This window comes from Panthera uncia, chromosome A2, assembly GCF_023721935.1.
Source record: "Panthera uncia isolate 11264 chromosome A2, Puncia_PCG_1.0, whole genome shotgun sequence".
Classification (NCBI taxonomy): domain Eukaryota; kingdom Metazoa; phylum Chordata; class Mammalia; order Carnivora; family Felidae; genus Panthera; species Panthera uncia.
In genome coordinates, this window is record NC_064816.1 from 12,119,654 (window position 1) to 12,146,597 (window position 26,944).

Here is a 26,944-nt window from a genome sequence, read left to right on the forward strand (position 1 = left end):
AAGGAAGGAAGGAAGGAAGGAAGGAAGGAAGGAAGGAAGGAAGGAAGAAAGAAAGGGGAAGAAAAGGACCTTCTTTTTTCCTCCTTTTGCAAGCGATGTAGGTGTTACTGGTGTGAAAATACACAAGAAAAAAATAAGAAACTTAGGAAAGAAAAAAACCAAGCAAACCTTATAATCTTACCTCCCAGGGAGACTCACTTTCTGGCTGCTTTTCTGTGTTTTCTAATTGAGGTGCAATTTACATAACATAAAATTAACTGTTTTAAAGCGGACAACTCAGCGGCATTTAGTACATTCATTATGTTGTGCAACCACAACCTCTGTCCAGTTCCAGAACATTCCCAGCACCCCAGAAGGAGACCCTGTCCCCATGAGCAATCACTCCCCACTCCTCATCCCCCAGCCCCTGGCACCCACCAGTCTGCTTTCTGTGTCTATAGATGCGCCCGTTGTGGACATTTCATGTAAATGAATCATAACACCAGGTGGCCTTTGTGTCTGGTGTCCTTCACCGTGCACCATGTTCTCAAGGCCCATCCATGTGGTAGCGTGTGCCAGAACTCTAGTCCTTTTTGTGGCTGAGTCGTGTTCCTTGAACGGATGGACCACGTTTTGTTCATCCCTTCTGCCATCGACGGACACTTGGGTCATTTCCGTCGTTTGGCTGCTGTGGCCAATGCCACGGGGAACCTGGGTGTGCAAATGTCTCATCCCTGTTCCCCGTTGTCCTGGAGCACGCCTCGGAGTGTGGAATCGCATCGTGACCTGCGTATCCCCGGTGGACAGGACCACCCTTACCCGATCGTTTTCTGCGGCGCGATTCCCAGCCGTCTTGGCTCACTCCGCGGTGGGACGCGGCCCGAACCCCCCTGGCTGGTCCGCCACCACCAGGCTCTTGGGTCGTCCCCGGGTTGTGTGATAAATAACACTGTGGTGAGCATCCTGGCGTGGCCTTGCTGGAGAGTGTTGGTGACGCGTGGTTTGGGGTGGGGGGACCAGCAGGCACCCCTCCCCCCCCCATGGTGACGCTGTTCCCGGGCTAGTAGATTTCATCTGGTGCCGCAACAAGGAAGTTACCATGTTTTTATCCCAACATTCGAAGCATTAAAGGGAAAAAAAAAAAGGCTTATGTGAAGGTCTGATTTTTATACGCTTTTTATCAGCATCTAATTGACGTTAGGAAAAGCGTGTGTTCCTCCCAGCCACTCCGCACAGAGGTGGCCTCTGCTCCTACTGTCCTCGTCCTCCAGCGCTGCCCGTTTTGAAAGTTGCCAGTGCTACATCTGGGACCCATTTATGTTGCTTTGTGCTGTGTGGTCTGTCCCTTCTCTTGCCGCGTAGTGTATCGTATGAGCATGACTTGGCTTGTCGCTTGAGGAACCAGGTGGCTTCCAGGGCCCCCTCTGCTGCTCCGGGATCCCCAGACGCCCCTCCCCTGTAGGGCTCTGGCTGTTCAGAGCTGTGGCCCAGCCTAGGTCGGTCCCGTGACCCATGCTGATGCTGTATTGGGTGTTTTGCAGTTTGTGGATGCAGACAACCTGATCCTCAACCCTGACACACTGAGCCTCCTCATCGCCGAGAATAAGACCGTGGTGGCCCCGATGCTGGATTCGCGGGCTGCGTACTCCAACTTCTGGTGTGGGATGACTTCCCAGGTCAGGGGGCTTCTGGGGTAGGGTGTGGGCCGGGGTGGGAGGGGTGAGCAACTGGGGGCTGTGGCTAGAGTCTAACTTACCATACCACCTCATGTGAGCATCTCACAACATCATTGTGATAATCCTTAAGTAGCCCCTCTGGGGAGGGGCTGTGATTGTGCCCTCTCCTCCCCACCCTCTTCCCAGTTACTGGAGCAGAAATAGAAACACAGAGAGGAGTTGACTTGCCTAAGCTCACACAGCTAGGAAGGGGCGGTGCCAGGATAGGACTTCAGGCACCGCTTGATCTAGGTATTCAAACAGCATTCCTGTCTTCCTCCATCCTTTGGGTGGCTTCATTTTCAGACTCTTGAGGCATGATCCCAGCACCATCTGGCCAAAGTCCACTTTGGTCCCTGTCTAGTCTCCTCCTACACCTGAGCCAGTTACTGAAGCCAGGAAAATGCCAGGTTCGGATTGACCAAGCCTGGGCCACAAGTCCCACCCCAGGGTTGAGGCTGGGGTTGCAGGCAACTCCAGGGGGAGTGAAAGGGTAGGTGCTGGAGTGGGGACCATGCCAGCGGAATGGGGTTTGGTGGCTGGAGCCGGGACCCCTCTTGACTCTGCCTGTCTTTTTAATTGTTGGGTGATTCACATAACATAAAACTCAGCTTTGTTTGTTTATTTTTATTTATTTTGAGAGAGAGAGAGCAAACAGGGGAGGCAGAGGGAGGGAGTATCCCAAGCAGGCTCTGCACTGCCAGCATGGAGCCTGACGTGGGACTCGAACCCACAAACTGTGAGATCATGACCTGAGCTGAAATCAACAGTCAGACGCTTAACCAACAGCTACCCAGGCGCCCCAAACTCACCATTTTAAAGTGAACAATTTCATGGTTTCTATTTGTTAAAAATATGTCGTAGAAACCTAAATGTTACACTCTAAGAATTACAGTTTGTAAAGGTATGACGAAGAGAGAGACCAACCTCCGACTGTTAAGTCATCTTTTCTAGAAGATTCCCCCCCAACTTCCTTGAAGTTGTCCAGTGTAAATCAAAGGATCACAAAGATCCAGCCCTTTCTTGACTTTCTGATTTCCTCCTTCCCTAATGTCTCCTGTCTTTCTTCTTCTTCTTTTTTTTTTTTTCTAATTTTTTAATCTTTCTTTATTTTTGAGAGGGAGAGTGCTAGCAGGGGAGGGGCAGACAGAGAGGAAAACAGAGAATCCAGCGCAGGCTCTGCGCTATCCATGCAAAGCCCCACCTGGGGTTCGAACTCACGAACCGTGAGACCGTGACCTGAGCCGAAGTCCAGAGTCCAGGTTGGACGCCCAAGCGACTGAGCCCCCCCCAGTGGCTCCCTCCTGATCTGAAGCGTGGAGGTGGACAGCCGCTTCCCTTCCCTTATCTGCCACCCCCACCCCCGGGTGGCCGAGGTTCTGGTGGGGGGTGGGGTGCAGATGAGGCCTGACCGCACCCAGAGCTCTGCACTCAGCGAATACCCACTGCGGCCAGAGGCTGGCATCTGGGTCTTGCTCTCCGAGTTGTTCCATGCCTCCCGTTGTCCCAGGCCCCCCCGCCTCACCTTTAGGGACCCCCGCACCCTGCCCCTCTCCCTGCAGGGCTACTACAAACGCACCCCTGCCTACATCCCCATCCGCAAGCGGGACCGTCAGGGCTGCTTTGCGGTTCCCATGGTGCACTCGACCTTCCTGATCGACCTGCGGAAGGCGGCATCCAGGAACTTGGCATTCTACCCTCCTCACCCCGACTACACCTGGTCCTTTGATGACATCATCGTCTTTGCCTTCTCCTGCAAGCAAGCAGGTGAGCCCGCAGGGAGTGGGCCGTCACTGGGGGGTCCGGTTCATTGGGACGGTGCTGAGCCCACAGAAGGTTCACACAATCAGAGCTGCAGGATGCAGGGATGGCTTCGGGTGTGGCTGTAGCCAGGTGTCAGGCGATAGCCTCAGGACCTACTTATTTTCCAGCCCCAGCTTTGCTGGGGCGCTTCACTCCCCAGGTGTTTAAGACCTATTTATTGAGGGTCATTCCCATCTTGATATTCTCCTGTGTTCTCCCAGTTTTCTGTAGCTGAGCATAATTGTTCCCTAACTGTACAATTAGGGGGAAAATTTTTTTTAAAAATTTTTTTAGCATTTATTTTTTGAGGGACAGAGAGGAAGTGGGAAAGGGGCAGAGAGAGGGAGATGCAGAATCCAAAGCAGTCTCCAGGCTCTGAGCTGTCAGCACAGAGCCCAACGTGGGGCTTGAACCCACAAACGGGGAGATCATGACCTGAGCTGAAGTCGGACACATAACCGACTGAGCCACCCAGACGCCCCCCCCACCAAAAAACATTTTAAAGAGAGAGAGAACACAGCGAACCATAGCTGACCTGTCGTATTTTTAAAACCACCGTGCGGCCAACTATGGCCCATGGGCCAAAGCCGGCTCACCATCTGTTTTCCTATAGCCACGAGCTAAGAATGCCTTTGGTTCCTGGACCCAACTGCATCATGTATGTGTGTGGGGCGGGGGTGGGGGGACGTGTTGTCCAACAAGCAATTCTCGGACACCAGCAGTGTGTCCTATAATTCAACTCCGTTCTGACACTGTCTACCCAGAGATAGCGTCAGATTCCACAGGTTGAGGGCTCGGTCCTACAAGACTGCCCCCTCCCCCCCCGGCCCCCGACTTCACATGCCAGCCACCAACCCACGGTCTCACCGTTAATTTGCCAGAGCGGCTCACAGAATTCAGGAAACCCATCGACTCACTAGATTACTGATTTATTATAAAAGGATAGAACCCGGGAGCGGCCATGTAGAGGAGACGCCCAGGGCCAGGTACGTGGGAAGGGGCGCCGAGCTTCCTCTCCTCTCCACGTGCACTGCTCTCCCCACATCTCCACGTGTTTACCACCCCGGAAGCTCTCTGAACCCCATCCTGTCGGGTTTCTATGGAGGCTTCCGTGACATAGACGCAGTTGATTGAATCGTTGGCTCTTGGTGATTCAGCCTCTACCTCTCTCCTCTCCCCAGAGGTCGGAGGGGTGGGACTGAAGAATCCAACCTTCTATTCATGGTTGATTCCCCTGGCAATCAGTGTGTGTGTGTGTGTGTGTGTGTGTGTGTGCGCGCGCGTGCGCGCGTGTGTGTGTGTATGTGTGTGTGTGTGTGTGTTGGGGGGGTCCTCTTTAAATGCTTATCAAAAGGCATTTCTTAACATAAAAGACACTTTTAAGCTCTCAACATTTAGGAAATTCCACGGGTTTGGGGAACCGTGAGCCAGAAACTGTGAACAAAGACCAAATATATATAAGAAGTATATAGTTGGTCATCTGAATGGAAAAAAAATGAAAAGAAGAAGAATATTCTGTGACATCTGAAAATCATATAAAATTCATATTTCAGGGCCTATAAATAAAGTTTCATCGGCACACAGCCACGCCCATCCATTTAAGCATCATTTATGGCCGCTTTCGCGTTCCAACGGCAACTGAGTCATTCAGACAGAACTGTCTGGCCCCCAAGCGTAAATATTGACCATCTGGCCCTTCACAGAAAAAGTTTAACCAGTTAAAACGAAAAATCATTTTCACCGGGTTTTTTTTTTTTTTTAAGGGAAAAAAAAAAAGATTACACAAGATACAAAGATGTAAACCACTCAGAAAAGGGCGAATGCAGGCGGCTCTGATGTAACTAATGTTTTGTTCAGCTGCAGCCCCTTTCTGGGCATAAGGGTGCATCTGGTGGGGTCCACCCGCTGTTTTGCGGTTTGGTTTGTCACGGAATCCTGCGGGGACTGAGTCCGTGGCCGCGCAAGGCGCCTGTTAACAGCTCTGGAGTTTGTCATGGGCTTGCCTGGCAGCGTGAGCCCCTCCTCTGGCTCCTGGCCCCAGATGGGGAGCTGAGGAGCCTCTGCTGGTTGCCAGGAGCAGCGGGACCTGTCTCGGATCCAGCCCCGCCCGGGGCCCTGCGGCTTCACACCATTTCCACTTGCCTTTTTTTTTTTTAATAATTCATTTTAACGTTTATTTATTTTTGAGAGAGAGAGAGACAGAGCGCGAGCAGGGGAGGGGCAGAGAAAGACGGAGGGAGACACAGCATCCGAAGCAGGCTTCAAGCTCTGAGCTCTCAGCACAGAGCCTGACGCGGGACTCGAACCCATGGACCTCGAGATCATGACCCGAGCCGAGGTCGGACGCCCAACCGGCTGAGCCACCCGGGAGCCCCGCCGTTTGCATTTCTGATTGTTGTTTCCTCGGCCCCAGAGGTCCAGATGTACGTCTGCAACAAGGAGGTATATGGCTTCCTGCCAGTGCCGCTGCGGGCGCACAGCAGCCTCCAGGATGAGGCCGAGAGCTTCATGCACGTGCAGCTGGAGGTCATGGGTGAGTCCACCCGCGCCCAAGTCACCTCCCTTTCTCCGCCACCTCGCACCCATCCCCCGACGTGAGCGTCTGCCGCACGCCAGTCCCTTGGCTGGGGGCAGGGGGTGCCCGGCACGAACAGCTTGCAGGTAGCTGTGCGCAGCCTCCCGAGAGCGGTCGGGGTGGGCTTCCGGGAAGAGGTGGCATGGAGATGCAGGGTGGACGGGAGTTAGCCAGGAAGAAGATTGCAGCCGGAGGATCAGCCCTCGCAAAGGCCGGGAGGCTGGAGGGGACGTGAGCCCAGCGAACAGCCAAGGTTGACGGGGCAGAAATCGAGGTGGTGAGCTGGGCAGAGCTGGCAGGCGGGGCCGGGGCAGTGGCCTCAGACACCAAGCTGAGGAACAGGCCTTTTTCCCCCGGTGGCAGGCGGGAGCCATGGAGAGTGTGGGAGCCCAGGGGCAGCAGGTTTTCACTGATAGACCTTCATGTGCATGGTAGCATCTGGGACACTGTGAGTCATCTTGAGCCGTTTCCTCATCCGTACCCCTGCCAACCCCCAGGCCCACCATTCTTTGTCTCGTATTTCTCTTACATGAATGCTTTTATTTCCCCCACTTGAATAGATTTATTTTAAAAAGGTATTTGTATCATAGTTGCAAGCTCACGTCTTTCTAATATGTATGTACATATACACATCAGTCCATAAACTGTTACGCCGGACGTCCCTCCGGTGGGCCCCTGAGGTGGGACAGGCACGCAGGGCTGAGCTGCCCTCGTGGTGGTTTGAGCAGCTGGGGGATCTCCGGAGCAGCCAGCAGTGAGACACTGTCCACCTCCACGGGGGCCTCGCCCTGTGCTGGCCACACACTCCCCCAAGACAGCCTCTGAGGCGGCATGGCCACTCCTCCCACCGCACAGACAGGGAGGAGCCCAGCTCTGGGGCTCCTTTCCCACTGTGCCCACGCTCTAGAAAGTTCTGTCTGTGGCACCCCCTGGTGGCTGAAGGTGGAATGGCACCCTGCCTTCTGGGGCAACTTCTGGGTATTTGGAGGTGACATCTGGAGGCTGCAAGGTGACCAGGCTGAAGACCCCCCCCCCCCCCCGCGTAAAATCTGAGCGTCTGGGACGGATGCCCACACCCGGCCCAGCAAACCCCACCAGACTGCAGTCACAGGAGGTAGATCTCTGCTTGTCACCAACTCCCACTGGCGACTAGACCCTGAGAAATATCTCCGAGGCTTCCGTAGTTTTCCTAGTTTAAAGTTTCACAAATATTTCCAGTGTTCTCTCCGGTCAGGAAACCATTCGCGCTGCTGTTAGAAACCGAAAATGACAGAGGGGCGAATATTTCCCCGTTTCTCAGGGGCCAGGAAAGGCAGGAGGGGCTGGAGGTTTCAGGTGTTGGTGCAAATCCTTCCTTCTGGTCTGAGTGAAAACCACGTGTCCACGCGTGGGCGCTTGGACCCAGGCTGTGCGTGTGATTTTTTTCCCCACGCATTCAGGTCTGTCTTATGGCAAAGCTTCAGACTTGCAGAAAAGCTCCGCGAGGCCCCTGAGTATGGGGAACCCGGAGACTTGCTTCCTTTCCCCGCCGCCCCGCCCCCGCCCCCGGACTACGCGGCATCTCTCCCTGTCGGCCCCGTAAACCTTGCTCCATATAAGTCCTGTCCGTTGAGCTTTAACAACACGGGGGCGATGGGAGTTGTGTGTGTGCCGGTGATGATCGCTTTTGTATCCTGTCACCAGCCACAGCCCGGGCCCCGGCCTTCCCCTGGCCCTCCCACCGCCCCTGTTTCCTCAGCGGATGGGTTTGGGCTGCCTGGTGCTTCTGGAAGTGGAATCGCCCCGCGTCCCTCTCTCAAGTACCAGGTCGTCCGCCCAGCGTCCCGCCGGTGCTGCCATGGCTGCTGGATGCAGCGGAGGCTCGTCCCCTGCCTTGCTGCCTAGTGTTACTAGTTCTCTTACTTCTTAGACCAGTTGCAGAGTCCGTGGGTCCCTGAGACCACACCCGGGTCTGAGAATTCGCTAGAAGGACTCAGGGCTCACCGGAAGCTGTTACACTCACAGTGACGGTTTATTAAGAGTGAAAGGACAGATTACAGTCAGCAGAGGGAAGGGGTGTCTGGGGTGGTATCCAGGAGCGTTCCATGCATGGAACTTCCAGTCGTCCCCTCTCTGTGGGGTCGTGTGGACAGCTTGTACTTTTCCCAGCACCAAAGTGTGAACAACACACATGGTGTACTGCCAGCCACGGGTGCTCCCCTGAGCCTCGGTGTCCAGGGTTTTTACTGGACTCACAGGGACCTGGCTGACTGCCACATGGGTGACCTCCACGTCTAGTCCTCGCAGAGGGCGAGCTGGTTCCACATGGCGCAAGATCCTACATCACACTGTTGGCATAGACCACCCGGTGTGGCCCAAGACCCCAGGCAAACAAAGATAGTCCTGCCAGGCAGGATGTTCAGAGGGCTTCCACCTCCCAGGAGCTGGGGACAAAGGCCAGACCTCTCTTTGGGCAAGTTCGATTATTCACCCCATGATGGGTCTGAAGGTGTTAGGTTTTTATAACCACTGTGATGTGACTTTCTGGAAAGGCTGCATGGCTGTGCTCCTTCTGGATGCCCGCTGTGCTCCATTTTCCCAGAACGGGCAATAAAGAGGAGATCCTCACTCCCCACAGGCAGGCCAGGGGAGCCTGGGCCCCGGGGGAGGGGCCGAGGCTCCGAAAGAGAAGGGAAAGGCACCTGGAGTTTGCACCCGGATGCTCAGACCCCAACATCTTGCCCTTGGTCTCCGGCTCCCCCAAAGAGGGCAGGGGGTGGTCAGAGCTGGGTAGGGCCCCCAGCAGGCAAAAAAAAAAAAACAAAAAAAAAAACCCAGGATGTGGTGTCCCTGGGGGGCCCAGGTTGGCTTTGGGCCTCGCCCAGGTCTGTCCCAGACAGAGGGGCCTGTGTCTGTCCCTCAGGCTCATATAGGGCCTGTATTCTTGACGGCTGTAGATGCCGCACTGCCCGTGAGGCTGGGCTCCTCTGGGCCAGCCCAGTGGGCGTGCAGGAGCCTCCCCAACCCCCCGTCCACCCGCGGATCTGATCCTTCTGAGGGAAACCACCAGGGGTGTGCCAAGACAGGGCCCCAGGGACGTGGTCTGAGCATCGTTCACTGCAGCTGACAGGGGAGTGGTCATGGCCACTCTGAAGTTCTTGGCATAGCTTGGCTTGTAGGGCTCCAGTCACATGGTCACCATCCCCCTGCACGTTTCCTGTGGTCCTCTGCGCATGCGTCTGTAACCAAAGTTCCCATGTTTCTAAGGATCCCAGTCACTATTTTAACTTGACTATGTCTTTAAAACCTTACCTCCAAATAAGGTCACATTCCGAGGTACGGGGGGTAAAGATCCCAACATACTGGGGAGGACACAGTTCAACCCATAACATGTGTCGTTTCGTGGCATCTTTCCCTGAAACCTCTGGGAGGAGGAGGTTTTTAAAATCGGGTCCCATTTTAAAGAATTTTTTGTTAGTGGTTTTTATTTATTAGAGTCCCATTTTATAGATGAGGAAAGCCAAGGCCCAGGCAGGTCAACGTCACACGGCTTGCCATCATTCCTGTGCTCGTTCTACGAGTAATTATTGAGTGCCTGCTGCGTACCAAGCGTTGGGCACTGGGGACTCAGCGTGAGTGGACAGACCTGGTGTCTGTTCTGTGGGGCACACGGGAGACAGGAAACCAGAGAGGTAGGACTGCAGGATTGGGGTTCGATGGCAGAAGCCCAGGTGTTGTGGGAGCCAGGAGGAGGTGCCCCGCTCCAACTCAAGAGGCCGTCTTAGAACTCAGGGGATGGAGGGGGGGAAGGAAAGGGGTTTCAGGCAGAAGCCCAGCGTGTGCAAAGGTCCTGAGGTAGGAAGGGGGTGCGTTTGGGGCAGTGCCGACAGCCGGAGTGAGTAGGGGTGGGGAAAGAGACTAGCACCAGAGTTGTGAGTGGAGCCGGCTCAGGCACAGCCTCCAGTGCCAGGCTAAGGAGTTTGGGGTGACGAGGCGGGGGGGGGGGGGGTCACACAGGGGCTGGTATAGGGAGGTTGTTAGGAGGCCACGGCCCCTCCCCGAGGGACCCCACCGACCCCGTGGCCTCTCTCCGCCCCACAGTGAAGCACCCACCGGCAGAGCCCTCCAGGTTCATCTCCGTGCCCACCAGGACGCCTGACAAGATGGGCTTTGACGAGGTGAGCCAGGCCTTCCTTCCCCGGGGGCGGGGGTGGGGGCAGGGGCCCGGCCTGGAGTCTCCCACTGAAGCTCCGGGCCCGCAGGTCTTCATGATCAACCTGAAGCGACGGCAGGACCGGCGGGACCGCATGCTGCGGGCGCTGCAGGCGCAGGAGATCGAGTGCCGGCTGGTGGAGGCCGTGGACGGCAAGTGAGTCCCACCCCCCGGGGGGGGGGGGCGTCCACACGCACGGGTGTAGACCGCTCCCTGGCGGGTGCGGACGGTGGGAGGGGGCGGGCTGACAGCGGGATGGCAGGCCGAGCGGGGCTTCCTCTGACCCCTGCTCCCTGCCTCCAGAGCCATGAACACCAGCCAGGTGGAGGCGCTGGGCATCCAGATGCTGCCCGGCTACCGGGACCCCTACCACGGGCGGCCCCTCACCAAGGGCGAGCTGGGCTGCTTCCTCAGCCACTATAACATCTGGAAGGAGGTAGGCCTCGCAGGGGAGGGCGGGCTGTCCTCGGGTCCTCAGGCTTCTGGCCCCTCCGGGAGGGGATCGCTGGCGCCCCCTGCAGGCTTCCGGAACTTCAGCGGGACACAGGGCCTCTCTCCGGTGACCACTTCACCAGAAGTCCCCTGAACCCTGGGTGGGGCAGCTGTTGTCCCTCCTTTGTGCAGACGGGAAAACAGACTAGGGAGGGAGGGGTGAGCCCGGCTCCCACAGAAGGTGGGGTCTGAGACCCAGGGCCCCCAGTTGAGGCCTCTTCCCACCCAGCTGCTGTCAAATGTCTCCGGAGCCTGGTCTCTGTGCTCAACATTTACAATTAGAAACGACGGCCACAGGGACATTAACCAACGCCAGCCCCGTGCCAGGGGCTGGGCAGCCACCCTCCAAGGGAGGGAGGTCAACCCAAAAGACGGTGAGGAAGGTGCCTGTTTGCTTCTCTCCGGCTGCCCCAGGGCCTTTAAGCAGAGCTGACTTCAGGGTCGGGTCTGGCCTTGGTCTTTGTGTGACGTGGGCAGGGCGTCCTCCCTCAGGTGGTGGACCGCGGGCTGCGGAAGTCGCTTGTGTTCGAGGACGACCTGCGCTTTGAGATCTTCTTCAAGAGGCGCCTGCTGAACCTCATGCGGGACGTGGAACGGGAGGGTCTGGACTGGGACCTCATGTGAGTCGGGGGGTGGGGGCAGGGCTGGTGGCGTGGTCCGGGGCCCAGTTTGGGGTGGGGTGGAGCTGGAGCCTGGAGCTCAGAAGGGTGGCCTAGAGCCTGTAGGTCTGATGGCCTTTGCAAGTTAACAGGCTGAGCCAACTCTTGGGGGTATAGCAGAAGAGGCCCCGCGCTCCCTGGATCGGAGAGCAGCCGGGGCTTGGGGCGTGGCCTGGGGTGGGTGTGGTCAGGGCTTGGGAGTGTTCCCAGAAGCTGGGGGCCTGGCGGACTGTGGGGGCATAGCCGGGGAGCCTGGGTCTTGGACCAGCTCGAGGTGGGGTGTGGCCAGCGTATTTCTGGAACAGTCCTTTGGAATCTCCTCTAGGTCAGTTGGATCCCCCTCCCTGCCTCTGTCCTTTCTTCCCTCCCTCTCTCGCTGTCCTGCTGGATGCAGGGCCCTGATGCAGGCTCTAGGCCCCAGACTGTGGACCATGTTCGTAACAGGAGCAGCAGCCGTACCCCTTCGTCCCTGACCCCTCACCACATTCCCGCGCCTTGCCCAGCTGCCCCACAGCCTTGTGAAGTCAGAGCAGCTTCCCTCCCGGCCCCACTCCTTCCCGTGGTTCAGCCTCAGCGAGGGTCCAGGACATCCTTCCCTTCCCAGCTCCAGATCCTCCCGTGGCTCCCCAGTGCCCTTGGAAAAACCCAGTCTCCTCCCTGCATACCTCGGCCCCTGTGGTCCTCCCTGGCCCAGCCACTCCAGCCTCCCCCTCGCTCCCCAAACACACCACGCCTGCCGCCGCCCCGGGGCCTGACGGAGGCTCGCTCGGTCTCTGATGTGCTCGCTGGGCGTCCTCCGGCGGGCGGGAAGGAGGTGGGTGACAGGGCCCTAACTCTGCACCCCAGCTACGTGGGCCGGAAGAGGATGCAGGTGGAGCGGCCGGAGAAGGCTGTGCCCCGTGTGAGGAACCTGGTGGAGGCCGATTACTCCTACTGGACGCTGGCCTACGTGATCTCCCTGCAAGGCGCCCGCAAGCTGCTGGCGGCCCAGCCGCTCTCCAAGATGCTGCCTGTCGATGAGTTCCTGCCCGTCATGTTTGACAAGCACCCAGTGTGAGAGGGGGTTGCGGCGGGCACGCGGGTCGGGCTCTTGCCGCGTGTCTGTCCCAAGGGTGTGTCTTTTCCTCTGCCTGCTTCTTCCCCCGTGCTACCCCCACCCTCCGGCTCCACGTGATCCCCCCCCACCCCCCCCCCCCCGCCACTGCCCTGCCCACTTCCGTCTCAGTCTGTCCCTTACTCCCAACCCACTGCTGCCTCTCCTCTCGCCGCCCTCCCCCAGGTCTGAGTACAAGGCCCACTTCTCGCCCCGCAACCTTCGCGCCTTCTCGGTGGAGCCCCTGCTCATCTACCCCACGCACTACACAGGGGACGATGGCTACGTGAGTGACACGGAGACCTCGGTCGTGTGGAACAACGAACACGTCAAGACCGACTGGGACCGTGCCAAATCCCAGAAGATGCGCGAGCAGCAGGCGCTGAGTCGCGAGGCCAAGAACTCAGACGTGCTGCAGTCCCCGCTGGACAGCGCCGCCCGAGACGAGCTCTGAGGGGCTGCGGCCGAAACACCAAAGCAGGCATCGCTGGCCCAGCCTCCTTGTGCTGGCCGGGGACAGAAGGGCCACCCCCCCCCCAGCCCCCTGCGGACCCCTGGCCGGCCGCAGAGGGCCCTCCACGCAAGGCGGTATCCAGCCAGCTCTTGTTCAGCAATCACGTGCACGCAGGCAGCTTTAATGGAGTGCCTACTGTATGCCGGGAACGGCGCCCGGAACCGGGGGGATCAGATGGGAACGAGACACGTTCCTATCTTCAGGGGCCGAACACCTGAAGTCCCCGCTGTGTCCCAGGCTTCTGGGTTAGCGGCAGTGAGCGAGGCGCAGTTATTCCATAGGCCAGTGATCGATTCAGTCGTCAAGGTTTTACCGACCGCCCCTCCCCCCCACCGCCCCAAGAATCAGCACTAGTGACTCACAGGCATTGTTTTGATTCATTTAAGTATTTATTGAACGCCTACTGTAGGCTGGGCGCCAACCATCCTAGGCTCTGGGAATATTGAGATTGACCGGCCCCTTTCGTTCATTTCTTCCAACAACACATCCGAGCACCCGCTCTGTGCCTGCCTGGTACTCGTGACACAAAGACAAGTTCTCACTGACTCAGAGCCTTTATCGAGCGCCTGCTGTGTGCTGGGGATGAAGAGAAACAAGGTGCTTTTCATGCTTCGATCGGTTTCCTCCCCCCCCACCCCCCCCCCCATCTAAAGAGCACCTACAGGCATTAGCCATACAGTGTAACACTCGCCGGGTCGGCACTGGGTCGCCTACGTGTGTGCCGGGCCACTGAGATGCACAAGACGAGTCTTTTGTCTCTTTGTGCAGCGGGCATTTATTGAACGCCTGCTGTGGACCAGACCTCATAGACTCCCAGTGGGACTGGGGAATGATTGGCTGAGTTTGACCCCTGCCCCCCCCCCCCCCCCCCCGGCCCCCCAAGCCCGTGCGGAAAAAACCCCCCCCCCCACCACCCAGGAGGGAGGGTGGCTCTTCCCTCACCGGGGGCAGCTGCGGGTCCCAGTGACCACAGGGCCACACGCAAGCTCCCCTAGACCCAGCCCCCCTGGAGGGGGCAAGGGATGAATACGGGGGCTGGGTCTCCCGTGCTCACCCCTGCTCCTGTTTGGACCCGTCCCCCTGTTGGCTCGACCTCCCCGGCCTGCATCCCACGTGTGGGTCCTGCCTGCGCAGTGGGGTTCCTGTGTTCAAGCCTTCGGTGGGGTTGTTTGTGTGTTTGGGGCCTTGCGTGGGCTCAGCTGCCCCCCACCCCGGGGGTCCTGCCCGAGGCCTGGGCAGGATGTCCCCCAGCGGGGGCCGCAGGGCTTGCTGTGTCTTTGGCCTGGAATGAATGTCAGAGCCAGGACTTTGCTCTCGGAGGGACGACTGCTCACTGGGTCAGGTCCTGGATAACTTGCTTATTTTTTTATTAAATGTTCCTGGTTGGTTTTCACATAAATCTGTGTTCTTTTCTCGGTCCACTGCTCTGCTGACCACCAGTGCACAATCACGCTCCCCGGCCCCGCTGCCGGCCGGTGTGGGAGGAAACCAGGTGGCGGAGAGAAAGCCACTGGTGGAGTGAATGCGGGTGAGGGTGTAGTGAGAGCCCCATAAAACTTCCCTGGAATAGCCCGGGGACAGCTGGCCAAGTGCCCTGTGTCCTGTGGGGTCGACCGCGGGGTTGCCGCCGCCGACAGATTGAGGAGACAGGCTGCCGTGTTTTGGGGTCTCCGGGAAACTCCTAAGATGAGGATTTGAGTTGTCAGAGAGGTGACTCCAGGAAGCCCCGAGGAGGGGTGGGGACGGGAGATTAGGATGCCAGTGAGCGCTTGACTCTGGGCAACCGGGGACCTCAGGAGACCGCATCAGAGCGGTCCCACCCCAGGGGCGACGGAGGTGGGGCGTTTATCCACACCCAACCGCCTTTCGATCTCCTTTGTCCAATACTTAAAGGTTCTCAAGATTCTCAAGCCCTTGGAGCGCGTGGGCACCTGCCCAGGCCTTTTACAAAATAACAGTGTGTGATCCTCGCGGAAGAAGTAGAACGTAAACATGAGATAAGATTGCACCCAGTTTTTCAGCAATTGTCTTTTTTTTTTTTTTTTTTAAGTTTATTATTTTGGGAGAGAGAGAACGCGGGCGAGCAGGGGAGGGGCTGAGAGAGGGAGAGAGAGAATCCCAAACAGGCCCCCCCCCCCCGCCCCGCACTGTCCGCAGCGGAGCCCGATGAAGGGCTCGATCTCACGCACTGTAAGATCACGACCGGAGCCAAAGTCGAGAGTTGGAGGCCCAACCGACTGAGCCACCCAGGTGCCCCTCGGCAATTTCCTTTTGAAATGTCACAACATACCGCGGACACTCTGATCAGTGCAGACGTCTACCAGTTCTCTTCTGGGTTGTCACGTACAAAGTTCCGCGATGGTGACGGACCGTGCACTCGGCCGGTCCAGCCCAAGAGCGTCCCGGCCCCACTGAGAGCGTCCCGGCCCACTTGTAGGACACATCTTCCTGCTGGAGCTCGTACTTCAGTTGGGTGAGTCGATACAGGTGAAAATGCTGGAAGAATGGGTGTGTGTGTTTCCTCGTGCGGCTGCCATATTCATTCTTCTCGTTAAGTCCTGACCGTTCGCCGTGTGTTTTTTCGGAGGCGGGTGATGCGAGCATATTAACCAATCCCCTCTCGTGGAACCTCGGAGTCACTTCTCCGGTGTTCCGGTTACTCGGGGTGTTTCTAAATCTTACTTTCAGATCCACCCAGTGGATCTCAACTGGCTGTTTTTGTTCCTCGGGGACATTTGGTGATGTCTGGGGACGTCTCTGGTGGTTACGATGGGGGGTGGAGGCTGTTACTGGCATCTGGTGGGTAGAAACCAGGGACGCCACCGAATGTCCTACAATGCACAGGGCGGCCCCACGAGAAAGACTGCTTTGGCCCCAAAAGTCCACAGTGCTGTGGTTGAGAATCCTGCACCATTCCATTCAGCCTCTTGGGGACAGGAGTCTCTAGAAGGGCCTTTTTGTGTGTGTGTGTGTGGCATGAAGGGAAGTTTCCTTTGCTTTGAAATTTCTCTGGTTAAAACATAGATTCTCAGGCTCTGCCGCCGGATTGAAAGGGTTAGAAGCTTAGAGGTGGCGCCTGGGAATCCCAGTTTTATCTTGAATAAAATCTCCAGGAGAATCCTATCCTTCCTTCCGAAATATGTATATTTCCATGTTCCCACAGATAACGCGTATATATCAGAAGGTACATTCAGGGGCCCTCTGGGGTGGCTCAGTCGGTTAAGGTTCTGACTTCGGCTCAGGTCCTGATCTTGAGGGTTCGAGCCCTGCATTGGGCTCTCTGCTCTCAGCAGTGGAGCCCGCTTTGGATCCTCTGTCCCACCCCCCTCTCTGCCCGCTCCCTGCTCTCTCTTTCAAAAATGTATAGAAATTTTAAAAAAAGAAGAAGTGAGGGGCGCCTGGGTGGCTCAGTCGATTGAGCGACCGACTTCAGCTCAGGCCGTGATCTCACGGTTTGCGAGTTCGAGCCCCCGTGTCGCGTTCTGTGCTGACAGCTCAGAGCCTGGAGCCCGCTTCGGAGTCTGTGTCTCCCTCTCTCTGCCCCTCCCCCACTCAGGCTCTGTCTCTGTGTCAGAAATGAATAAACATTAAGAAAAAAATTTCTAAAAGAAGTTATATTCAGAGGTCTGGAATCCGTTTCACTTGAGGACAGTCAAGATGTCAGAAGGCTCGCTTCCTTCTGGAGGATTTAGGGGAGAATCCAAGTCCTTGTTTTTTGCAGCTTCTGGAGATCGCGGGCGTTCCTTGGCTCACAGCCACTTCCTGAATCACATCTCCTACTCCTTCCTCTGACCTTCTTCCATCCCTCTTACAGGGAGCCTTGTGATTGCCTTTAGGGCCCACTTAGATAATCCAGGAGACTCTCCCACCGTCTCAAGATCCTTAATTACGTCTGCAACGTTCCTTTTGCCATCTACGTGCATCCTTGTGCAGGGGCCGTGCTAATCTTCTCTGTATCATCCCAATTTTAGGATACGGGCTGCCACAGAGAACGCTCCTTTTACCATTTGAAATACCATTCACACTTTCGGGGCAGTAGGACGTGGGTATCTTTGGTACAGGACACTATTCAGTCCTCCACATTCCCCTGTAGCATGCTGTAATTGCGGCTGGGTCTGGGGATGTATCATCATTTATTATGTATCAAAAATGTAGCATATCAGTCAGGATTAAGGGTGGGAAACAAATGAAGAGGTCTTTTTTTTTTTTAAGTCAATTATATGCTCAGTGTGGGGCTTGAACTCATGGCCCCAAGATCAAGAGTCCCATGCTCTACTGACTGAGCCAGCCAGGTGCCCTGAAAAACCAGTTGAAGTCTTAAAAAAATTTTTTTTAATGTTTATTTATTTTTGAGAGAGAGACAGAGCGAGGGAGGCGGGTGGCGGGAACAGAGAGGGAGACACAGAATCCGAAGCAGGCTCCAGGCTCCGAGCTGCCGGCACAGAGCCCAACGCGGGGCTCGAACTCACGAACCACGAGATCATGACCTGAGCTGAAGTCGGGCGCTTAACAGACTGAGCCACCCAGTCTTTTAACAGAAAGGGTTTAACACAGGAAACTCTGCTGCTGTAGCCTGAAAGCAGCCGCAGACTGCACCGAATGAGTAAATGGATGAGCGTGGCCATGTGCTAATAAAACTTTATTTACAAAAACAGGCAGTGGGCTGGATTTGGCGGTGGCAGGGGGGCGGGGGGGGGGGGGGGGGGATAGTTTGCCAACTCTTGGTGCCCAGGAGCGGGACCAGGACTGGGCCTACAGGAATGATCCTGCAGAACTTGCTCACCAGGGGAACCGAAGCTCCTCGAAATGAAGGCAGAGAGTCAGGTGGGCCTTGAAACCTCCCACGCTGGGCACACACCCTGTATCTGTGATCCAGAAATAGAATGCCGCCTTTGCCTCGGCCACAACTGCTTTCCGACGCCCTCCAAGCCTGACACCGGACAAGGGGATGCACCTTCCAGAACAGCAGGTGTTTCCATGCCTGGCAGCTGGCAGAGCGAAGGGGAAGCAAAAAGCAAGACAGCTCTGGGTCTCTTCTGGCCTTCCAGACTCCCGCAGGCATCTGCGTCGGTGGACCTGAGCACGCGCCCAGCTGCGGGGAAAGTCCGTGAGCGCGGCGACAGCTCGGCAGCCTCCGCCTGGAAAGGGGCTGGATCGGGGCGGGTTCTGATGTCAACCCACCACGTCCTCCTCGTTTCCCGCTGTACGTTATGGCGAGGGTAAGAATGATTGGGTAATTGTAGGATGCATAATCATGGAGCCTATTATATGTAATTGCAGGATTAGGAACAGAGTAATTATCACGCAGTGTAATAAATTATGTAATGAAACGGAATCATACATGGATCATGAATCACATAATTGGATTACACCCTCCAGGAACCTGGTTATCTTACGTTCCCTGGATGGTCCCGGCAGGTTGGCAGGTGGAGTGATGAGAGGGTGTGGGTAAATGGGGTGGGATTAGGGTAGATTAAGGGGGGTTGGGGGCAGAGCAGGAGGACAGGGTGAGGTTGGGGCTGGGGCTTCAGGTGACAGGGGCGGGTGGGCTGAACACGGGGATGGTTGCTGAAGTTTAGCCCAAGGCTGGGAGAGGTGAGGAGAAGCAGGAGGGGAAGTCGAATAATGGATTAATTAGGTCAGAGGTATCTGCCCAGCTGCCTGTTTTTCTTCTTAGTGTTAAAAATTGAGGGAAGCCTGGGTGGCTCAGTCCGTTGAGCGGCTCACTTGGGCTCAGGTCATGATCTCACGGTTCGTGAGTCCGAGCCCCGCGTCGGGCTCTGTGCTGATGGCTCAGAGCCCGGAGCCTGCTTCGGATTCTCTGTCTCTGCCCCTCCCCTGCTCACACTCTGTCTCTCTCTCTCCCTCTCTCAAAAATAAATAAACATCAAAAAAGTAAAAATAATAAATAAAAATTGAGATGAAACTCAGATAGCATAAACTTAGCCAGGCGAAAGTTTACAACCCCGTGGCATTTAGTACGTTCCCAATGTCGTGCAGCCGTCACCACCATCTGCCTCCAGAACTTCTCTATCTTCCCAAACTGGAACTCTGTCCCCGTTAAAGATGAACCCCCCCATCTCCCCCCCCCCGCCCCCGGCGCCCCCCCCCCCCATTCTACTTTCTGTCTCTACAGATTCGGCTACTCAAGGGACCTTCTATAAGTGGGATCACATTTATATGTCCTTTTGTGACTGGCTTCTTTCACACAGCATAGTGTCCTCAAGGCTCATCCATGTCGTAGCCTGGGTCAGGCCTTCCTTCCTTCTTAAGACTGAAGAATATTCCAGAATGTGGATAGACCGCGGTTTGCTCATCCATTCATCTCTTGATGGACATGCTGGGTTGCTTCCACGTTTTAGCTATTGTCACCCATACTGCTGTGAACACGGGGGTACAAATATCTCTTCAAGACCCTGCTTTCAGTTCTTCGGGGAATGTTCCCAGAAGCGGAATTCCTGGCTCACCCGGGAATTGTATTTTTCAGCTTTTTAGGGCCCTCCCGATCGTCTCGCACAGCGACTTGCACCGTCTTCCATTCTTACCGGCAGGGCACCCGGGTGCCAACTTCCCCACACCCTCATCAACACTTGCTGGTTTCTTTCTTTTTCTTTTTTTTTTTAATGTGTGTGTGTGTTTTTTTAACGTTTTATTCATTTTTTTGAGAGACAGAGCGCAAGCAGGGGAGGGGCAGAGAGAGAAGGAGACGCAGAATCCGCAGAATCCGAAGCAGGCTCCAGGCCCTGAGCTGTCAGCACAGAGCCCGATGCGGGGCTCGAACCCACAAACTGCGAGATCCCGACCTCAGCTGAAGTCGGAGGCTTAACAGACTGAGCCACCCCGGCGCCCCAAGACTTGGTTTTTCTCGGTCAACATCACACTAACACTTATTCCCGTCCTTGGTCGGAGAAAAGCCTCCTGCAGAGAGAAGGGCAGGAGTGAGCCCACAGGTATGGCCTTGGCTACAAGACTCGGTCGATCCAGAGCCAGCCCGTTCGGTTCCCACAGCACAAGCAGCAACGTGAGCCCCTCCCCGCCGCCCTGCCCCCGCTCCCAAGCCTCGAGGGTGACACGATGGACCCCATGTGCTGAGGGACTCGGGGCCGAGGGCTGAGCACCTTTTGTAGCGAGCAGCCAGCAAGCCAGCCCCCTCTGTCAGGGAGCGAGCGAGCGAGCGAGCAGTTATGCAGAAGACACGCTGTGTAGACCGTGTGCCCAGCTACGGAAACTGCCGGGCGTCAGGGGAGAGGAGAGAAGCTTTGCAGCCCGGCGCAGTCAGCAAAGACCTGCAGGGGCCCCGGTGGCCTGCGTCTTCTGACACGACGCAGACAGTTCTGGCTTGGCCATTTTCACTGCTGTCTAATACTCCCCCGTGTGAACCCCCCCACCCCCTCCAAGGCTGCTTCCGGCCTTCAGGCCCAAGTGCAAGGCTCCCTGAGGGCGTACTCGGAGGAGAGCTTCAGGCCTAGGTAACGCCGCTGCAGGTCCTGATTTTAGCTCTTTTTTTCTGTCCCTGGTAGCTCAGAGCACTCAGGGAAACCCGCTCCCAGTGGCCGAGCTCAGGGCCCCTGCCCTGGCCACTCAAATGCGGAAGCCACTCCGGATCTTAAGAGCGGGATCCTCAAATTCACCCAGGAAACCCTGAGCTGGGTGAGGTTCCGTTTCTGCCCCCTGGTGGGATGGGGGCTCAAAACAGAAATTGAAAGGAGCTGTAGAAAAAGGAGGGTTTGTTCTCTGCATATGCGAGCTTATGAAATGAGATTCTTACCTGCTACGTTCGAAAAAACAACAACGGACAACAGACGGGGCTGTAGGTTGAAGATGAGGGTGTCCCAACTTGCTTGAGCTAAGAGCGACAGCTACCGCATGAATGTCCTCGGTTCAGATCCCGCCTCTTTCCTTCTCTGCAGTATCTTTTTTTTTTTTTAAGTTAGTCCCCCCCCCTTTTTTTTTAACGCGTATTCAGTTTTCAGAGAGAGACAGAGCGCAAGCAGGGGAGGGGCAGAGAGAGAGGGAGACCCAGAATCCGAAGCAGGCTCCAGGCTCTGAGCTGTCGGGCACAGAGCCCGATGCGGGGCTCGAACCCACGAACCGCGAGCTCATGACCTGAGCCGAAGTCGGACGCTTAACCCACTGAGCCCCCCAGGCGCCCCCTTTTCTCTGCAATATCTTGAGTCGCGTTCGTGGGTGGGAAGTGTGTTCAACAGCGTGTGTGTGTGTGTGTGTGTGTGTTAAGTGCTAGGCTGTTTTTGTTGTTGTTTTTGCTGATTCGGGAGTGAAAGGAAGCCACCACACGTCTGAGGCTTTTCGTTTTTTTCTATTTTTTTTAATGTCTGCTGTTAATAAAATATTTTTACAGAGACCAAAAAGTCAGAATAGTGCAAAACATCTCAACACCATGCATTCATGACCGCTTCTCGTTGGTTTTAAACGTTTGTTCCAAGTCACGTATTTACAGAGAGATGGGGGCATCTGTGCCGACGCCAGACCAACGGGATGGAATTAAAACAAACGAACGAACAAACAGCATTTTGATTTCACATTTGCAATCACATGCTAAGAGAAGGTGTGTGGAGGAATGAACCCCCCTGGACTGCGTGGCCGGGTCTGGGGGTGGGGGGCGGTCTCAGGGTGCCGGGGTCAGGGGTGAAGCGTGAGTCCCCCTGGCCGTGTGGCCTGGGATGCGCAGGGGACCCTCCGCCTGTGACCTGGGTCTCGAGAGAGCCACCGCGGTTAGGCAGGGGTTGGGGAAGGGGGAGGTCTTACTCGACACCGTCAACTTGATTTCTCTCTTTAAAAAAATAAAAGGCAAAGAGAAAAGCAACACGTGTCAGCGAAGACGACTTTGGTCCTTGACAATTCTTAGGAAAGGACGTTCAGGGGGCAGGCGGTGTCGTGATACGAACCCGAACCCCCAGCGAGCTCCCCTCCCTCTCCACTGGGGCAGCAGAGTGTGGGGCGACTCTGGGCTGTCCCTGCCCTGCCCCGCCCCTCAGTGTCCCCATCTGCAAAACGGACAGCACAGGGTGTGGGGGACAGAAAGGTCTCTGAGGTCCCAAAGATTTCTAGTTGGGTGTTAAGTTTTTTGCATCTCTGATGGGGTCACGGGGAGGTGTCAGGCTCTGGAGCCTGAGAGGGATTGCGGGTCAAGGCCAGGCACCTGCTCGTGTAACATAAATCCTTCCAGGCTGGACCGGGGAGAGCCAGAGAGACCGGTGGGTTCCTCTTCCTTCTAGATCCCTGATTTCCCTTTCTCCCCACCTCCGAGTCTCTCTCTCCATCTCAAGGTCTCTCTGTGTCCTCTTACCTTCTCTCTCTCCTTCCCTCCTCTTCTCTGTGTCCTTACTCTGGGCCACTGTCCCTCTTGTGGGGGAGGGGTGGAGGAGGAGAGGGGATCGGCTCTGTCCAAGATACAATGTCGCACTCCCCCTACCCGACTAGGGGCCAGCCCTACTCCACCCTTTCCCTGACCCCTGGAAATCTAGGGCCAGATCGTGGCATGAAATGGGTCCGGACGCAACCCCTAGGCCCCACCAGGGCTCAGAACTTCGGGCCACCCCAGGTGAGGTGGTGAGTGGCCTTGGGGAAAACCCTGTTCCTCTCTGAGCCTTGTTCCAATACAGGAACTTCCTAGTTCCAGAGGCTTCGGGCCTCCTAGACTCCTTTCCTTTCCTCTCTCCTCCTCGTCTGCTCTCGTCCTCTCCCCCCCCGTGTGTTCTGCGACCCAGTCACAGGCTGGCTGGAACGCCTTCTGTGTGCCCAGGTCTATGTGGGAGGGGAAGGTTGGTATGGCCAGACATGGATAGACACGCAGGTGGACCCTCCACCCCAAGACCGTTCAACTAGGCATACCCTTCCGTCACCCCCCTGTGCCCGGTCTGTGCTGGGTGAACTTGGGGCTGTCAAGAGGCCTCAGACCCCAGTCCGGGGGGGAACAGGGCCTGTCCCATGACATCAGGGACAGAGGGGTGGGGACGGGGGCTGGGGAAGTCCTGAGGAGGAGCAGGGAGGGTTTTCTACAGGACAGGATATTGAGGATGAGTCTTGAGGGATAAATAGGAGTCCCCTGGGGGAAAGAAGAGGGAGGAAATTTCTAAAACAGCTCTAGCCTGGGAGTCAGGGGAAAAAAAAAAAAATCATTCAACAAATACTCCCTGAAGCTCCCTCCATGTGCCTGGGCTGGTGCTGGGGAACTGGACACACACACACACACACACACACAAGCAGGTGCGCGCACACGCGCGCATGCTCATACATACACGCACACACACGCAGGCCTTGACCAGAGACTCCCAAGGATCTTTTGGGAAATAAGTTGGCTCGCTCAGGCAGAAGCTCAGCTCCCCCTTTTCTTGCTGGTCACCCATAGATCCCGCAGGGCTCACCCCAAGACACGTTACCTCCCCTTTGGCTGTTGGCTGGTGTTCTCAGTCCACCTCACTCCCACCCCCCTACCCCCGTGGCCAAAATTTAAAATCTGCCCCTCAGTCCATGTGACAGAGATTCTCAGCTCCCCCCTTGCCACCTCCCAGCCTGCCCCTGGCCCCTGCCCCTCCCCCGCTGTCCTGTATGAGAACTTGCAGCTCAACCTCTGGTTCAGAACCTTCAGTCACCCACAGCTGCCGAAACTCAGGGGACATATGCAGCACCTCCAGGTAACGCAGGAAATGGTGCCACTTCTCCCAGACTTGTCCACGTGCCGGGAAACCATCAGTATAAACACACAACTCCCAGCACCTAGGATTTGCACATGGCCTCCTTAGAAATGCCAGACCCTTGGCCAGTGCACAGCAGGAACAACTGTACCCATCAGCCCTGGGCTCATCTAAGGGGTGGGTTTTTGTTTTTTCCTTACTCTATCTCCCAAAATCTTTCCAGGAATTAATTTCAATATCCCGAAAGCACTCTGTCTCTCCCCCAAACTGCATTGGTCCATTCTCCATGAGGTAGCCAGAGGGAGCTTCTGACGCCTGAAATCCAGACTGTTCTCAGCTTTAAGATCTCCTGGGGCTCCCCAAATCCCTTCGGGTAATATCAGAACTCCCCAGAGCAGCATACAAGGCCCTGCCCGGTCTGATATCTCTGCACGTCTCCCCGACATCAACACCTTCTCCCTGTGGTCCCCCTCGCCAGCCACAGTGACCTCGCTGCGCTTCAAACCTGCCCACCTCAGCCTCCGCACCTACGGTTCCCTCTGGTGCTTGGTCAATCTGGCAGGAAAAGCAAACGGCCCATAAGCACCCGTCCAACATGGAAAAGCAGATTCTGGGCAAAGACAAGCCGTGACAAACTTTACCAAAAGATTCTGTCTCCGTGAGCTAAAATGGGGACACTTGACTCTGGCCAGATTGCCCCACCAACGCCTGCTGGAGGAAGAGCTTCAGGCAGGTGGAGGCCCCACCTGGGGGTATCCTGTGGCACGGTGCCTGAATGAATGAATGAGATTTTGGAGACTAAGCTCCGAGCATGTTGGTATATTTACACACACACACATATATACACACACCTAGAGTTTCTGGTCTCTTTCTCGCCTGCCTGGAGAATTCTGGGAGAGGAAGAAGGGGTTGGGGGGGGGGCGGTGCCTGGGTCCAGGGAGCCCCCCTCTTTCTTGGTGGGAGGTCAAGAGTTCTCAGGGAATCTTCCCATCGGGTCCCAGGGGAAGGGCTGAGGGCTGGGGTTTTGCTTGGCAGCCAGCCGTGGGAGGGGGCAGTGGGGGCCTTGGCCCAGAACCCCCATCCCTTGTAAGGAATGGGGGAGGTCCCCTGAGGAGGGGTTAGCAGCAATGGGGAGCTGTGTCGGGTCATCCGATTTCAGCCCACCCTTAGATGGGGCACACAGGCCAAAGGGAGTGGGGAGAAGGTGTGGCACTGGGGCCTTCAGCAAAGTCTCGAGCGGCTCTCTGGGCCGCAGTTCTGCCATCTGTTAAACGGGTGGGTTCAACTCTATGCTATGAGGATGGGTATGTTGGGGGAAAAGGAGAGGCAAACCCCCATGGGGAAGTGGGGGCAGTGCGGGTGCTTCAGAGCCGTCCACTTGGCCCCCAGGGTTTGGGCGCCCGAGGGCGCATGTGCTTTTGAAATCCCATCCTCCCCTCCCTCCCTGTTTATTTTTTGCACAAACATGAAAAGACACTCTGGTCCAACCTGGGCCCTCCAACCAGCTTTCTAGTGCCTCCAACCCCTAGACCACCCCAGGGGGCGCTCTAGGAAGCCCTGCCCCTTGCCCAGGGCCCGCCCCTCCAGGGAGCTGAGAGTTTCATACTTGGCAATTGGTCTCGGGCCCCAGGATTTGGGGACCCATCTTATGGCTTTTCCAGGGGACAGGAGGCAGGGTCTCCCCGTACCAGAGCCCCAGGACCTGGCCTCCTCCACAGGGGGGCAGGACTCCCTCCCATCCCAGCTCGAAAGGTCCCCTAGGCGCTGGGGACTTGGCTTCTGGTAGGGGATGTGGCTTCTTCCTTCATCGCGCCCTAGGGCGTGGCTGCTCGAGGGGGCGGGGCGTCGTCCGTTCACCAGTCCCTAGAGGTGGGAGCTAAGTCAAGGGCGCAGGCGCACTCAGCCCTCCGCACCAGAGCCCGGAGACTCGGCCTCTGGGAGGTCCCAGCGCACAGACGTCGCCCCGCCCCGCGCGCAGGCGCAGTGCTGCCCGCCCGCGTGCCCCGCGCTAGGGCGCAGGCGCCGCGCCGCCCTCCTCGGCGGAGCGCGTGTCCGACTTGAGCTTGACGAACTCCTTGGCCACCTCGTCGTTGCTGCGCTGTGACAGGATGCGCAGCACTGTGAGGCCCGTGTCGTCCATGTGGATGCGGCGACCCAGTGGCAGCCAGCAGGCGGCGCTCCCGCGCTGGGCCAGCTCCCGCAGCTGCAGCACGGCCAGCCCCACCGTGCGGTCCTCGCGCGCGAAGCAGTAGTCCTTGACGCACACCTGCAGCTCGTAGCACTCTGGGCCCGCGTCCGCGCTCAGCGTGCTGCGAGGGGGCGGGGCGTGAGGACAGCCCCGCCCGCCGGGCCACCACCCCCTCCTGCTGACCCCGCCTCCGCGCCGGGCCACGCCCCCGAGGGCTGGGCCCCGCCCCGCCCCCAAGTAGTGTCTCTGCCCCGTCACTCCTTCCTCCCTTCTAACCCCCACCCCACCTCCAGCCCACAATACCGCCACCATCCTACTTTCAGCCGAGGGCCAAACCCCGTCCCCACCCCAGGTGACACTTTTCCCAAGACACCCTGGCGAGGCCATGCTTCCACCCCGTCCAAAGCGCCCACACCTTTGGCCCGCTGAGCTGCTGCTCGCCACCCTGCCCCAGACGCCACGCCCGGAAGCCCCTTTACCAGGCTGCCACCTGAACTCCGGTTATCTCCTTGGCGTGCCCCACCCCCATACTTCCTAGCCCACCCCTCTTACCTCTAAGGAGATCTGTCCGCGCGAACTGCTCTCAAGCGTCACCGTGAGTGACCCGCCCCACACTCCAGCACGTCTCCCCCTACCAGCAGGCTGTGTCCCCAGTGATGCTGGGCTTCTGCCCCCAGGAGACCTGCCCTAATGGGCTATGCCCACACCGCTCCCTAGAAACACCCTCCCAGGCTGCATTCCTGCCCCTCAAGGACTACCAGCCACCCCAGGAGACATTTGTCCCCCAACTAGATCATGGGCCTGCTCCCAAGCATTGCATCAGGTGACCTACCACTCCAAAATCCTCTGACCAAGAGCCCTCTTCTTGTCCTTCAGGGGTCCCCACCTCTCCCCTGTTCTGATGCTCCCTTACCCCTCTGCATTTCTGTCCCCCAGGAACAGCCCCCTGCCCCCACTATCCTGCCCCAGCGAGGTTTACACCTGATCTAAATGTCTGCCCATCCCAAGTAATACCCTGATCAGACATATTTATGCTCCCCAGGTCATCTGCCCCTCTGGACCCTGGATGCTTCTGACTA

General features: G+C 57.0%; 2 protein-coding genes and 1 non-coding gene across 3 annotated transcripts in view; 1 reads left to right on the forward strand and 2 right to left on the reverse strand.

Annotated features, from left to right (window-relative positions):
- COLGALT1 (collagen beta(1-O)galactosyltransferase 1) overlaps positions 1-14,444 on the forward strand; it is a 19,566-nt gene extending 5,122 nt beyond the window's left edge. Inside the window, exons 4-12 of the mRNA XM_049640202.1 lie at positions 1,521-1,655; positions 3,257-3,461; positions 5,911-6,030; positions 10,153-10,229; positions 10,314-10,420; positions 10,568-10,700; positions 11,249-11,376; positions 12,262-12,468; positions 12,695-14,444. Of these exons, the coding sequence (XP_049496159.1) occupies positions 1,521-1,655; positions 3,257-3,461; positions 5,911-6,030; positions 10,153-10,229; positions 10,314-10,420; positions 10,568-10,700; positions 11,249-11,376; positions 12,262-12,468; positions 12,695-12,962 (1,380 nt within the window). The 3' untranslated portion in view covers positions 12,963-14,444. The remainder of the gene's footprint in view (positions 1-1,520; positions 1,656-3,256; positions 3,462-5,910; positions 6,031-10,152; positions 10,230-10,313; positions 10,421-10,567; positions 10,701-11,248; positions 11,377-12,261; positions 12,469-12,694) is intronic.
- A 2,464-nt stretch (positions 14,445-16,908) lies between these two features.
- LOC125931125 (U6 spliceosomal RNA) lies at positions 16,909-17,017 on the reverse strand. Its single transcript, XR_007460381.1, has one exon. It is a non-coding gene; the product is annotated as a U6 spliceosomal RNA (small nuclear RNA).
- Positions 17,018-23,865: 6,848 nt separating this feature from the next.
- Positions 23,866-26,944, reverse strand: part of UNC13A (unc-13 homolog A) — a 39,138-nt gene continuing 36,059 nt past the window's right edge. The window contains exon 28 of the mRNA XM_049640197.1: positions 23,866-25,986. Within this exon, the coding sequence (XP_049496154.1) occupies positions 25,686-25,986 (301 nt within the window). The 3' untranslated portion in view covers positions 23,866-25,685. The remainder of the gene's footprint in view (positions 25,987-26,944) is intronic.